Source organism: Podarcis pityusensis, assembly GCF_964106645.2.
Source record: "Podarcis pityusensis genome assembly, chromosome: 9".
Taxonomy (NCBI): domain Eukaryota; kingdom Metazoa; phylum Chordata; class Lepidosauria; order Squamata; family Lacertidae; genus Podarcis; species Podarcis pityusensis.
Window position 1 is genome coordinate 41635042 of NC_138034.1, and position 15620 is coordinate 41650661.

General features: G+C 40.6%; 1 protein-coding gene across 4 annotated transcripts in view; it reads left to right on the plus strand.

Moving 5' to 3' along the window:
- INPP4B (inositol polyphosphate-4-phosphatase type II B) overlaps positions 1 to 15620 on the plus strand; it is a gene marked incomplete at its 5' end in the record, with an annotated part of 263750 nt that overhangs the window by 193043 nt on the left and 55087 nt on the right. For all 4 annotated transcript variants that reach the window (XM_081021869.1, XM_081021870.1, XM_081021868.1 and 1 more), the window contains 4 exons: positions 1861 to 1991; positions 3748 to 3852; positions 6017 to 6125; positions 13847 to 14024. In XM_081021869.1, the coding sequence (XP_080877995.1) occupies positions 1861 to 1991; positions 3748 to 3852; positions 6017 to 6125; positions 13847 to 14024 (523 nt within the window). The remainder of the gene's footprint in view (positions 1 to 1860; positions 1992 to 3747; positions 3853 to 6016; positions 6126 to 13846; positions 14025 to 15620) is intronic.

Consider the following 15620-nt stretch of genomic DNA (forward strand, 5'->3'; position numbering starts at 1 on the left):
GGGAAGACTCTGCAGACTTCTGTAGTCAATGTAACAAGCAAGTACACAACCAAATTGTCAGCTTTAGCAGCAAAACTTTGTCATATGCTTTCAGGCAGCACTAGATGAGGTCAGCTTCCAGAAGACTGAACAGGAAAACTGGAAACTTGCTAAAGGATTTCCTTTTGTAATATTGGCGACAGGATGATTTTCCATGACACTGACATTTTCAATTAGAATAAAGAGGTCAGAAATGTATCTGGTGTGATATGTTTAAAAAGGAAAATAGGATTTTTGCTTAAGCTAATGTTTTAATTAGGTTTTCCTTTTCTCTTTAGTATAAAACAATGTTACTCATGCAGTTGTTAGCATCTGTCTGTCTCGGGAGACAACAGAGGAGTGCATCTTTGGGGCTGAAGTCAAACTGTTGAAGAGTTATAGTGCCCAATGTGGCTGTGGAGACCAGTATGGGAGAGATATATTTTGTTGCACCTGGGGGAGATGAAGGCGGTGCTGCTGCAGATGCACTATGGTGTTTCTTCTCCTTCTAGCAGCCATTCCACTTCTGGCCATGGCTGTGGATACATAACCTGACTGTCTTCAGGCACTGTAGTTGTCGGCAAGCGATTCCAACAAACAACAAGTTTATATTGCCAGTTGTTGAGCTGTACTGCCTCACATAGTACAGGTGAAGTTATTTTCACGTGGAATGTGATTATTTGCAATCCCATGCCACTGGGCTAAGTAATAATAATAATAAATTAAGACCAATGGAATGGGCTCTCTTCTTCTAGACGTATTAACCATACGTCATTCTCACATAAAAGGCCATCAGACACCACAATAACGATGACTTTTGTTCAGGACCTTTGACAGTTTGTGTCTGGACTTGGTAGTGGGCTGGATGAAGATGTATTCTGAAAAGGTGAAGGCACTATAGGTGTGTTGGGTTGAAATAAACGACAGACGAATGGCAAGTGTCATATGGGAGGCATCTCCCGAGCAAGTCTCGGGGAGTCCCTTTTATTGAATATTACAGCATTACCACATATGTGCTTGTTGCTGATTGGTTAACGTGAATACAATGCAAAGGTTGAATATAGGCATTAATCATCAATAGATTAAAGGTTGGGAAAAGGAACACAGAATTGGATAGGCGTGAAACCTCCTTATTAAACTATTAACTAGTGATTGATTATCAAGACTTAAACTATTACTAATGATTGATATTGCATGACATGAAAGAACATAACTATCGCATTCCGTAGATGTGGTCAACAATGCGTTAAGAACAGGTCAGGGTACACTGTTTCATGAACTCAATGTGAACTGATCAGAACATTCCCAGACTCATGTGCAGAGGCAGAAACTTCCCAGCAATAGGTGGGTGGTTACTGGGTCTGGGAAATAGATGTTCATCCTGCTCTGGATAGGGTTGTATTCTCTGTCCATGGAGCGTATAGTTTGCCTCTTGATGTCTCGGTGGCTCCAATGGCTCAGATGCATTTTGGCTGCTTTGCCAGCTACAACTGTTCCTGGACAGGGACAGCCTCCACTATCAGACGTAGCATACCTCTGAATAGCAGTAGCTGGGAATCACAGGTGGGCAGGTTGCTGTTGCATTCATGTCCTACTTGCTGGCTTTCCATAGACATCTGGTTGGCCACTGTGAGAACAGGACTAAATGGACCATTGACCTGATCCAACAGATTCTTCTTATGTATGCGATGCATGCGCTATACAGTTGAACTACAGAATGGTGGTGTATGTGTGCTAATAAAGATTGTAACAATTTAATTGCCTGTTGAACCGTTCAGTAGTAGCTGACTATTTTTGCGTCATGGGGCTGATGCTGTGACTTCCTTTTTCCTTCCATCCCAGGAATCAGGACCTTAATGAACTCGGGGAACTTGCTCCACATTGGGACAATATGCGGAAAAGTGTTATTTCACACTGTGATCAAATGTTAACTCTCTACCAAAACATGCTTGCAGAACTTGGGAAGTATACAGGTATGAGACTGTTCTCACTGAAGAGTTGAAGTAATGATCTGGTGCTTTCTACACAACTATGTGGCATGGGCGCCATTCAGTTGATATCCTTGCCACCCAACTCCTGAAGAGTTCAGGAATAGCCCTTGAGCATGTATGAGCAACCCTCCTCATGCTGCTTTCACTTGCCCTCACAATGAGGAGATCTGAATGAGTGAACTGGAGAGTCCTTAATTATTTGAACACAGGACCTGCTGGAGCCTTGAAAATAAAGTTCAAAAAAATCCACAGCCTCAGGCTGTGCGTACACCATACATTGAAAAATCCTCGGAAGAAATATCCTGTATCACCAAACATATAACTAGATAATTTAATCATGTGTGTGCATGCGCATACACAGGTACGCACACTACTTTGTATCCACCCCTCCTTAAAGGCAGTCAGAGCTGCATCTTTTGAGTTCTCAGGTGGTTTCTGGTCTGGGGATTCCAAGCCAGACTCAAATCAACCACTCCTTGTTGTTGGCATCTGTCTGTCTCAAGAGACCATGGAGTGCACCTCCCGCGGTGAAGTCAAACCGCTGTGTTTGCAGCACTGAAGTGACCTCCCAGGGTGCACATGTGGCCAATGTGTATGGAGGTCCTGGGCTGCCCAAATGACAGTACTCCCCCTCTCAGTCTTGCTGATGTTGTCCAAAGGAAAGCAGAGCAATACGTTTAGCACCAGCTTTGCTGCCAGAGACGCTGGAAGGAGGCGTACAAGGCGCCCCTTAGTAGTAAGAGAATATGTGAATGCCTGTGGTAGTGTGATACATAGGTCCTGCTTGGAAATACGTATCTTGAGTTAATAATATGTGAACTATCATTGTGCCTGTTTGGTCCACATCCTCTGGCCTCTCTTTCTGGAGTGGTGTGACTAACTGCATAAGACTTCAGTTAGCCATTCTTGGGCAAGGTGATTGAATGCTTCTAGGGGTCTGAACTTATGTGGAAATTGCCTGGTCTTATGCAGCCAAAACAGCAGCACAAGGACAGATGAATAAGGTGTTTGTTGGTGGGGTGAGGGACAAAAACGGGGGGCTGGGGCTGGAATGGAACCCTGAACACAGTGGCAGAGGAGGGGGGTGGTCCTCCCCAGGTGCCATCTCTGAGGGGGGTGACAAGAAGGCACCCCATGGGAGGCTCACCCTGCCGCCCCCGGGCAATGCGATACGAGCAGCCACCATCGCGTCACTGCAGCCGCGAGCAGAGGATCCCACCGCTGTCCGTACGGTGCTGCTCCACGTGTGCGCCGCACATAGTGGGGCCACGCATGCACTGCTGGACGGTTTGCCCCGCCCCTATGGGCGGTTTTCCCCGCCCCTTGACACCCCGCACCGGGTGCCGGAGAGCCTTCCTTTGCCACTGCCTGAACACAAGCATTCCTCACTGCAACATTCCTACTTTTGTAAACCTATAAACACAATATAGTTCAAATGTGGCGTCAAACATGCTGTGTACTGATTTTTAGCCATTAAGAACATCCATCACTAAACACAGGGGGTGGGTGAGACACAAACATTAGTTCGTTCTGTGAATTAAAAGCTATTTTGTCAACTGCTTTTGAGGTGCATGCTGAGAGAGACAGTTAGCAAGCCGATATTTCTTTGATGCACAACAACACATTAAAAGCAATTTTAAAATGCTGTCGATGTGGAAGTATTGTTCTGGCATTTTTAGAAAGACAGAGCATCACATGGGTACCTCAAATAATGATTCTTTTCGTTTTTTCTTCCCAGGCTCTTCTTTCAAATCAAGCTGCAGTAAAGGAGAAAAGACGCTAGAATTTGTTCCAATCAATCTACATCTGCAGAGAATGTATGTGCACAGTCCTCGGTTAAAAGGTAAGCTATATTCTGTGCACAGTTTTCTGCTTAGTAATTTGGTGCAGGTTCCGTCCTGGAAACTGTTTTTCTTCCAGACTCCTATTAGCTGCAGACTTTAAAATTTCAGCAGTTCTTCCTTTGAAATGCTCAGAGCATTTTAAACATTGCTCCTTGATCAAAAAAGGTCAGTGTTTAATCAGATCTGCCTTCAAGTCAATCATAGTTGCAGGTTTGTGGGACAAATATATAAAGCAATGCCATTTGCAGATAATAGTTGGGGAAGGTTGTAGTTCAGTGCTTTATTCTTTTGAGCCAGAAGATTGTGCATAATTCACTGGGCTGTCTTTAGGTCTGTAGTCAGGCCTTTATCCCCTGCACGTCCCTCTATGAGTGCTCCAACTAGGACTGAGACTCATTTGGGACCCAAACAGTAACCAGACCTATTATTATTCCTATTACAGCTGTAACATGCCAGGGTAGAATTACTAGCCATTTCATCAGGCTGCCACCCTTCAGCTTGGTCCTGTTTCTCACATTTCAAAACAATTCTGATACAAACATTCAGACCCTGTTTCTAAAAAATGAGTTCTTCTGGGTATCGCTGTTGTAAAACTGGAATTATATGCTAAAACAGTTAAACCTTTTTTCTAATGTCTAGGAGCATATGTTGTTGCTGTTGAAGCATTGCTATCGCCCACTGTGCTTATTATATTACAACAGTTGCATAGAATGGGAGAGTGTTTCTTTGTACACATAAATGAAACGAATGAAAAACAAAACAAATGCAACTCCATTTGTTTCTTAATTTGTTTCTATGAGGAACAAATGAAAATGTAGGGTAAACATGAAAAACCTTTCGTTTCTTCCATGTGTTTCTCAGTGGAGGGATTTCTGAAATTGATAGGAGATATTGTGTTGCTTTGCTTTTGGAAACATCCCTACTTCAAGGGCTGGTGGCCCCTCCTCTCTCATGCTCAGTCTGCTTCCACGGCCAGCCACTGAAGCCATGCCACACTCAGCTCCACACTCAGCCTCCTCCACCCCCACAATATTTGTGATGCCCAGTCCCCTCCCCAATCTATTGGGGAGACCTATAACAGCTCAGACCTCATGAGCTGTGTGGGATTACAGGGAACATGCTTGCTTGTTTACCACCACCTCATGGAAACAAGGCTTTGTAGAGAAAAAATAAGGACTTTTATTATTTTCTCTTGATTCAGGCCTCACCCTAGTATGGCTTCCCTTTATCACATATACAGCCCAACAAGACAACAGCAAGAACCCACCAACAGCATATGAATCAATCTGGCTTACCTGACCCAACAAGCCCTCCCCCTCCCCTCACAAATGCAAACAAATCTCACTGCAGCCAACCACAGACCACCAACCATACCCTGCTCCCCCAATACCTCTCACTACCAAGGAAATGTAATAACCGAATAGAAAGAAAACCCACCCAGCTGACGCTGACACAAAACCCCACACGTACAGTATACAAAAGAATATAAGCCTCACCACCCCACCCCACCTCTTCCCTCTCTTCTTCCCCAACCTTATACTGTACTCAACACTAATGTCTCACAACAAATGTAGCTGATTTGTAAGAAAGACTGTACAACCTGAAAAAAGAGACAAGGCGTATACTTTTGTAAAACAATAAAATCTTTAATAAAAATAAATTTTAAAAAGAAGAAGTTCATACCTTCCAAATCAGTTAGTTGATTGGTGAGATCAGTTTTATATAGTTTGGAGAGCATATCCAGAAATACAATGACAAGATATATTCAAGGCACATCTTGTAAACTTACATTAATGTTCTGGAAGAGGCAGGATTGGCCCGTCTTAGAGGCGGACTGAAGCAGTTGCCTTGAGTGATGGAATCCTGCATGGTGGGGCCCTGGCGGTTGCCCCGCCCATCCTTGATGCCATGGCTAGGGTCCTGTGGAAGTGGCAGCTTCTGGCAAGATCTTGTGAAAGTTCTGTGAGATCTCACCAGAAGTCATTGCCATAGCTGGTCAACGAGGCTTCAGCAGGGGACAGGGTGGGAGCAGGTGTCAAAATGGGACAGGCCATCTCGGAACAGTGCTTCAAAATACAGGACCTTATTTATCATAAGCAGAAGCTCTTGTGCAATCACATATATTTGTATGCAAATCTCAATATTTATCTGTTCCTGTTGCAGATGCTCTCTATGATGTCATCACAGTAGGAGCCCCTGCGGCACATTTTCAGGGATTTAAAAATGGTGGTCTTCAGAAACTACTAAATAAATTTGAGGCAGAAAGGCGAAAGTAAGTATATTGACCGTAACTTTATACATTATATGTTCCTTCCTATTTGACAACCTTGCTGCTTAAATGCTTTTGCATCACATTTAATGACAGTAGTAATTCTCAGGCTTAGATTTGCAGTACTATGAGTAATGCACAAAGTGAGCACATAGTCATATGTGTGCTTACAAAATTAGACCTCCATTATTCTCATTTTACAGATGGGTAACTGAATGGAGATGAGAGAGAGCAAGTTGCTCAGCGACATCTAGTTCCAGCATCTTAGCCACAGTACCAAAATGCAATTTTCTATTGATAGAATAGATAGTGAGGTTACAGAGTTACATGTTCCTTTCCAACATATTTAATCTTTTTTAAAAAATAAAAAGATTTAACTAGGTATATTGCTTTCAAAACCTTTCAGCTTTGTAGTACATAGGGCACTCTCTGCTAGGGCTGGCTTTACCATTAGGTAGAGTGAGCCAGCCCCCTTAGGGGCAGGCAGCAGTGGTTAAGTGTTGAAGAACAGAGCTGTGTGTGCCAGAAAGCTGCCCTCAGATGTGGTCTTATTGCATATGTTGCATATTCACCTACTAGTCTGGTTAGCTTTGGTAAAGGGAATAGGAGGATGCCATCTTTATTTTTGTTTTTTTGTTTTGCCTCAGGCAACAAAATCCAGTGGGCTAGCTCTAACTTTTGCCTATGCAATACTTTGTGTGCTTAACTTTTGATCATAGTGATTATGTTCAAATGGGAGTTCACCTAGGATAGAAATAGCCAGCTAGGTGCTCTCCAACAACTGCCATCAATCCTGACCATTGGCCATGTTTGCTGACAGGAACTGTAGTCGAAAATATCTGGAGGACGCAATGTTGGGCTAGCCTGGATGATACTTCCATGGTCTGGGTGAAATTTTAAAAGATTTATTTCAAAGTACCAACTTTTGCTGTCACGTTGACAGTTGTGGTTATTCATATAATAACTACTTTAGGACTAGTTGGGAACAGAAAATTCTAATTAAAATGAACAAACAAAACTGATAGAAATTAATAAAGGTGTGTCATTAATTCCAGACTGCAGTCTTCAAGAGAATCTTTGTTCATGGTAGCACATCATCGGTTTAATTAGCTGCTGTTTCCTAACGGCTATTACAATTGTTATAGCAACTGCAATTGGCTTCTGTAGCCAGCTAAATAACACTTGTTATGCTCAGTCATGTATCCTAAATATCAGTGAAGTACCACTGATAATACTTCAGGTCGCCATTGCAGTACCTGAATATAAATTGTTTTCTAAATATAGATTCTAACAGTGAATTGATGATTATATTGTAACAAATGGTTGCTGATAACACTGAAATTATTTGTTTTCAAACTTAATCTTGAGGGGTGGTGGAGGTGGTAAATTGCCAAATAGCATGTTTGTATGTAGAACATGTAATGTAGAACAATGCAAAAGATTTCTCAGACCAGTTTCTGGCGATGGCCTATGGAGGCATTAGAATTTATTTAAGCAAACCATGAAGTTTTAAAGCTTGCAGTCTCTTCGATTTGCTTAATGGAAGATACCATCACCTGTCTCTACAGCTTTGCCTTCTTATCCTTTTGATCTTTTCCCTTTGGTGAAGTGATGGGAGAAAAACAATGTCCTGACTTCTAATTTTACTTTTCAATTCTACATTACTTTCTTCTTGTCAGGTGATTTTAAAGAGACTAATGTTGGCCACTTAAGGCTATTAATGGCCGCTAGTCCTATGTTTTAATTCTGGTGTTGAAGGCAGTATATCTCTGAATGCCAGTTACTAGGGAACACAATTGGGAAGAGTGCTATTGTGCTCATGTCCTGCTCATTAGCTTCTCATTGGTATCTGGTTGGCCAATGTGGGATTAGAAGGCTGGACTTAGCAGGGCTCTTCTCATGTTCTTAAAAACAAAACAGTCCTAAAATAGCCAGATTTGTGGATGCACTAATGTTATGTCTGAAATATGGAACCAAGCTTCAAAGACCTATTTCATTCTAAATAAGGAAAATTATTTCACCATGGCAATGACAACTTTATTTTTGCATGGACATGTTTATTTAGCAGCCCCAAGACGGTTTGAGGCCACATAGCATTTTCCCGATCCAACTTTTACAATTTAAATGTTTTGGTTTACCTCTCTGAGGCCTGGATTGCAGAAAGAAATAACACCTTGAGATGTCAGAAAGAATATAATGTGAATAGATTAAAAGCCAGCAGCTGTTCTCTGTATGCTAATTGAAGTGAAATACTAAAAAGAAAGAGTGGAAGAGATTCTCTTCTCAGATAATCGTGGAAGGACTGTCAACCCTCTTGGACTCCTAGGTCATAGCAAATGTTATTTTAAAAAAATGTTTATTATTAATCTTTAATTTCCAGTTTGAATATTAAGATGCTATTAAAATTGCTTTCATCCTATTAACAATATTTTCTGCTTTATATGCTTGCCCTAATTTAATTCCTGTTTAATTTAATAGCACTGGTTAGAAAGCCCATTTAATTGATATTGTGAGTTTCAGAACTTGCAAGAAAAAGTATTCTTTTTATCTTCCCAGATGTCATTCCATTTAAAAAAAAAACCATTTTGGGACAAAATACAACTGAGCAGTTGTTCTAATATTACATGTGAGCCAGGCAGGGTAAAAGTTTCTTAAAGCTACAAAATGCAGCAAGGTAAGGGTGTGTGTGTTGATTCCTTCATCGATGCACACTTTTTTCATCTCAAAAACAGACCTCCTTCACCTGTGGGGTGTGTGTGAACACACATGTATTAAAATACACGTTGTTGCCCTACCATTTTGCCTAAGGCTACGATTCTACGGAAACCAGGATGTGAGGGCAGGGGAGGGAGCCTAACACTCATTCCTGGGTGTCTGAACAATGGTTTAACAGCTAACCAGGAATGGCATCTGAACTGGGTCTATAAGTGTTGGTGTTTTTTTCTTTTAATGTTTTTGCACCCTTCCTCCAGTATCTCAAAAGTCATCAGTAGTTGCAATACACATTTATTTCAGTTTAATCAGTTAGGTAGCTAAAGGGCAGATAACTAACTTAAAATTCTTCAAATACTTGTCAACCCTAATTTTAAGGTAAGTTGCTGCTTAAAATTTCTCGATAGATATGATATAACTTCCTTCCTTTATAACAGTTTTGAGCAGGGAGTTTGAAAACACTGTTAGCAGAAATGAAAAACATTAACAGAGAAGCTGAAAATTAATTCATAACCCCTTAACCACCTCTCTACATTAATGGCAGGAGCACTATATTTTCATCTGTCTGTGACAAATGCAACCATTTAGGCCATGGTCATTTCGGACTTTCATCTGTATTCTCCTCTTTACATGTCAAGGAGGTGACTAAATTCTGTCCTTTCTTTTAAACATCTACAAGGTTACTTCTCCCCGCACACTCACACACGGCATTAGCTGCTAAAATTGATGTCCGTATTCTAGTCATCTCCTTCCTTGATGACTGCAGCCTGTTCATGGTTGACCTTCTATTGCTGCCAATCTCTCCCCACCCCCTGCTCTTTCAGAATACCTCTGTGAAATCTTTGGTTACTTTAGGTTATTATGATCATGTCGCACAACACACAGTCCTGTCACACTTTGCATCGGTTTTAAAATGATAGTTCTTTCAAAGCTCTCCACTTCTTCGTGTTCAATTGTGGCTTGATTTGTATGTTGCTGTGAAAGCCACTAATAAAACTTCCTCACGCTGCAGATGTTCAATACAATTTTTAATAGTTCTCTCTTATGTCTCAACTCCAAATGGCCAGAATGGTTGTGAACTTCCCAAGCGACTCAAGTAGCTGCTTAGATCCCACCCTGCTGTTAGTGGACTTAATCCGCCACCAGCTGGCTTGCTTCTCGTTGTGTCTCTTCCCCCATCCCACCCCAACATCATAACTTCCTAGCAACCTAAATATTTGCATTCCGCTTCCCTGTTTGGCCATACGCCAGCTGAGAAATCGCTTGGGATTTTTCATGTTAGAAACCTGACTGACACATACAGTAGAAGGTCCTATTCTTTGCAACCCCCGCAGGAGTTTGCTGAGCTGGCCATTATCACTTTACTCCTTTGCCAGCCTTATCTTGATGACTGCTAAACCACACTCCTGAATGTCAGTCACAGGGTTTGCAATGGTGCACACGGTTTGTTGGGGGAAGGAGTCAAGGAGAGGGTTAATGCATAATACAGCATGTGAGGTGTATGCCTTCATATTCTAGAAGGGATGATCTTTTCTGTACAAAACTTATTTAATTTCCTGAATTGCGTAGCACCAATAATTATTGTAAGACACTTTACCGCAATTCCAGATGGTAACAATTTTAAATCATTTGCAAGAATTACTCACATAACAGCAGGAATGGAATTATAGTATGTTATCATTAAACACCAGGCATTTAACTTCCTTCGGTTCTTAATATATTTAGAAAATTTGTTAGGGGAAGGTTACTCAGTAACACCATAACACTTATTCAGATTCTGTTACAAGTTATGCAGCTCTGTGCTTTGAGTGTTATAATGTAGCACTAACTTACAACCCAGCATTAAATTAAATGTAATCTAGTAACAAGCAATATGATTATTTGAAATAATATGCTTACATCAGAATAATGGCAGTACTCATATGTTAACAATCCAAAAACAAAGGGGGTAGCCTACTTTAACTTGGAAAGCATAGACTCTGTGAATATATGGGGGGGGGGACGGACAAATTTTAAACAATATAACTAAGATTTTATTCAGGAACTATGGCATTATTATCCTGCTGTTGTGTACATTTGTAACTACAGTACATTCAACTATCATGTTGGAACCCATTTAAGTGAAAGCTTTGTCTATTAGTTTTACTCAAAGCCTCATTATACATTTATTCAGTGCTGTTGTTTAAGAACATTAGCTTTGACATTGTCTCTATCTAAGGGTGATAGCAGAAATGACTTTTACAATGATTTCACAAGTCCTACATCAGTGTGTGAGAGGGAGATTGGTGCAGAGAGAATATACAGAGATGGTTGTTTTCTTCTATTAAAAAAATCACAACAGTGACCACATTCACATGTGACACTAAGCCGAAACAAGGCTTAGGGCAAATGTACTGACTCCCAGGGAAAGATCACAGCTGCTTTGCTCTTTCTCAGTCCTTTTACTTCAGCATGGCATGGCAGTTAAGGTAAGGTTTGGCTTAGCATTTTGCCTGAACCTAGAATCATGGTTTAATGCTCTCCTCCTTAAATACAATCCAAAGCTAAGGTTTGGTCTCAGTTACAGTTGATTGTTCGTCTGGAGGAAGCTAAACCAAGAGCCCTGGTTTAGATGATATGCTAAGCTAAGCTAAACCTTGGCTTTGCTGCTGCCCCATAGTAAGTTAAAATGACTGGGGAGGAGCAAAGCATCAGGTGTGAGCTCCTCTCCAGAAGTCAGCAAATTTGCGTGGTTTTGGTAAACCCTAGTTTGGCATAAGGTAACAAATTAACATCTACTTAAAGTCTCTGTTAATATTCTGAAGACCTTATCTGATTGCCTGCTGTGTCAATATGTGGGCTGTAGGATTCCGAAACATGTGCCATCAAACCAGTGCAAGAAATTGTGCTGGTGTGGGGTGTGTCAGGGTGTACTCGCTCTGCTATGGTGGCTTGGAAAATATGAATTCTTAACTAAGATCTTCTAGAAGCAACAACTTTTCATCAAAGTTAGACAACATTTTGTACTTGGATATGCAGTGCAGTAGTGATTAGCAATAGTTACAACTAGGGTTGTGAATGGGGGGGGGGGGGTGTTAACATCTGAGGTGCTGGGGAAATTCCACTACACACATAATTGAGAGTTACCACCTGATACAATAGCACACATAAAGGTAAAGGACCCCTGACGGTTAAGTTCAGTCACAAACAAATTTGCAAGGACCAGCACTTCTGGTAATCACTGGTGGCAATCTTATTAATGGATGGCGTAAGCAATTATAGCTCCACGGATTTACCCATCTGGAAACATCTATGTGATTAATGAAGAAAAATTGCTACCAGTCCTTTCCTGTTAATATTATTGCCAGGTTCAGATTTAGAGGCAAGTGACCCATGTGACTTCCTGGAGTGCCAGACTCAGGGTGTCTGAGTGGTGAACACAGTTTTTCAAAGCTCAGGGTCATGAAAGTGTATTTGAATAAACAATGGCTTATAAGAAACGGACATAATTTGCTGTTTTATTGTTTAAAAATGTCATTGGCCAGAGATAATCCTGAAGATCACAAGGCGAGTTTTCCTCTCCTTAAACTGGTTGTTATTTTAGGTGCAAAATTAAAACTGGAAACTGGGCTTTTTGTGGCTTGTAGTTCAGTACAAAGCTCTTGCTTCTCACTTTTCAACATACCATTTAACACCATGCTTCTTCACATATCTGTTCCTTGTTTTCCCATAAACTTGACATTCCAGTGCTGTGCAATTTAGCAAATGATGGGCAGTGCAAAACTATTTTGTTCTGAATAACTTGGTGCACAAAGTGACCAATGGAAGTATTTCTCCTTTAATCAAGATGTTTGGGACTCAGTGGGTACTTACTGGGTTGTATCCAGAGATGCTCTTCTGCAAGAGGAAGCTCTTTCCCCAGCATAGCACAATATCATTGCTCGAGGAAAAAAGAACTTAAACCCCACTGTATGCATCTCCTAAAACAAGCCCCTTACACAGTGTCTCAAGATATGTGCTTGAGCTATGCATCTTCTATTAGCTTGAGCTATGCATCTTCTATGCATCTTCTGTTTGCAGAAGAGCAGCACTTCTGTTTGCAGAAGAGCAGCATTCTGGATCAAACCTATTACTTCTCCCCAGCAAACTGAGACAGAGTAAGGGGTAGCTCTTGTGTAATAGATTCAGTAAGGTATTTGCCTGAATTTTAGCCGTGTGATCTTCCTGATTAGTCATGTCGTCTTTTGATTGCTCTTAGTCTCTTTCCAGTGGCATGCCTTAGCATCTCCTAGCAAAAATAAGCCTAAATTCCAAAATTCTGCACATCTGCCATCATCTCCTCCTCCTGCTTCCGCTCCTTGTATTATATCCTTTGTACTGAATTTTAGTTCATAGCCTCCTCAAGGCAGAGACCTGCCCTTTTATTGCTACTCTGCAACAATAATAGCAAAAATAACAACATTTCGTAGACCCAACAGTGATGAGGATAAAAGCATACTGTGGTTGATTAATAATAATTAACTTTAGGATACTTATCAAAAATATTAAAAATGTAATTGCATAGATGGGGGAGGTAGTGAGAATTTTTTTTTACTTAGGCTCATTATGGATTGTCAAGTGTGTCACTGGAGATTATATACGCTTTTATTTTCTTTAGAATTGTAGGAATGGGAACCTGTCTGCTTTCTTTCCTTTTTGTTTTTTTTATGGTACAGTGGTTCATTCAAAGAGCTTCAGGGAATAATTAGTTTCAGCAGCAGTGCCTGAAGTGTTCATCAAAGAAAAGGTTACCATCTCTTACTATGCCAGTAAGGTCTGTTTCCTAGCATATAGCCAGTTGGATTTCCAAATAGTGCCCATAAAGGTGTTGTAGTCAACTTTAGAACACCTTTCCTTAATAATTGTAGAATTCTGAGAGTCTTCACATACTGATGATGAGTATCCACTTGGCCTTTAAAAGTTAAAAAGAAAAAAGGTTTTGACTTTCATGTGTGTGTGTTTTTTAAAAATATTATCTTTATTTCCTTCTGCAGTACTGGGTACCAGTGTATTTACTATTCACCTGAAAACACAGCCAAGGCAAAAGAAGTTCTTAGTAGCATCAATCATCTGCAGCCTCTCATATCAAGCCATGCAGACCTGCTGCTTAATTCTGCAAGGCAGCATTTGCCAGACAGCTTGAAGAATTCCTTAAAGATGCTTTCAGAAACGGTAAGATTCAAATATGGTCCCTGCAGTGACAACTAGACAGAACTCACCAAATTCGTAGCTACTATCTTTCTCTGCATCCCTAACACGAGGAAATGTTAGGTTATTTTGGTGGTTACAAGCTTCAGGCTACTGCCATAGGAAAATTGTGCTCTTTTTGGTTTTAACCCCATTCTGAATTGTTGTTGTTGTTTTTAAAAATGTGATTTCTATACACAGGGAATAAAAGTAGGTATCATTGTTTGAACTAGGAAGGTCTGTCTAAATTTTGTTTATTCTTTTGTTAAAATGGATATCCTACTCTTTCTCATAAAATCTTTGTAGGAAACTCCACAAAAGTAATTTTTTCTTATTTTTATCTATTTTACGCCAGCCATGCACAACCTTTGGCTCTTGGCCTAATTTCATGTGGGTGGCAAGGAGAGGAGTAAGGAGAGAGAGAGAGAGAGAGAGAGAGAGAGAGAGAGAGAGAGAGAGAAAGAAAGAAAGAAAGAAAGAAAGAAGGAAAAGAGGTGAAGTGAGAAAGAACAGGGTAGGTGGGATTGTGCCATGCAGCCCATCCACCTTTTTATACGTTCTCTGTGAAAACTGCAGCTAACAAAAACTGTTACATTATAAAACTCCTCCTGGGTTGGAGAGTCTCTGCTCACAACTTGCAAGGATTCATGGTTTTCAAAGTACATCCCAAATCTGTTTTGTTTTTAACCAATATAGATAACTTATTCACAGGTTTTTCCTGCTATAGCAATGAAAAATGGCACTTGCTGTCACTCAGATTTACCCTTTTTTTGGCCTACATTTTAGGGGGAGATCTTTGGTGTACTCTTTTACCTTGGTGCCTTTAATGGAATTCAATGGGGGGTTTTTTAATAATAATGTGATGTTCTTCTAAATCGAGATTTATGTCACATTTGTACTGCAATAATAAAATCAGATGTCTCTATTACACACTATGGATATGTCTACAAGGAGGAAGGATGAGTGCTAGCAGTTGATTGAATTGATACAAGAAAAATAAATGAGATTTAATAGGAAGGAAGGTGGGTGTCCTAGTTTAAAGGTTTTTGTGTGTAATTCTGCTGAGATGAATGTGAAATTTAGAGAGTTGTTCGGGATAGGCACCTTTTAATTGAACAAAGGCTTGCCTAGGGGTGAAACATTACATTATTCATTTGATAATTATGTGATCTCTTGAACTGTAAACTTGCAACTCATTACCAAACTTAAAACCATGGAGAAACCTGGTTTGAACAAAGACATTGGATTCTTATCCCATTATACATGACTAAGCCATTTCTCACCTTCTCACCCCTTGCCTTTTCCTGTAAGACCCATTACAGTCGTTAAGAGTCGTCAGCAGGCTCATCCAAGCTATCTGCCAATCTCCCATTCCCACCACCCTTCTGAGTAATACCCCTCCCCACCTTCTCACTATATAGAAGGATCTGGCAACTTCTGTTTCAGTGTATCTGAAGAAGTGTGCTTGCACACGAAAGCTCATACCAAGAACTAACTTAGTTGGTCTTAAAGGTGCTACTGGAAGGATTTTTTTTATTTTGATTATGGCAGACCAACACGGCTACCTATCTGTAACTGTAA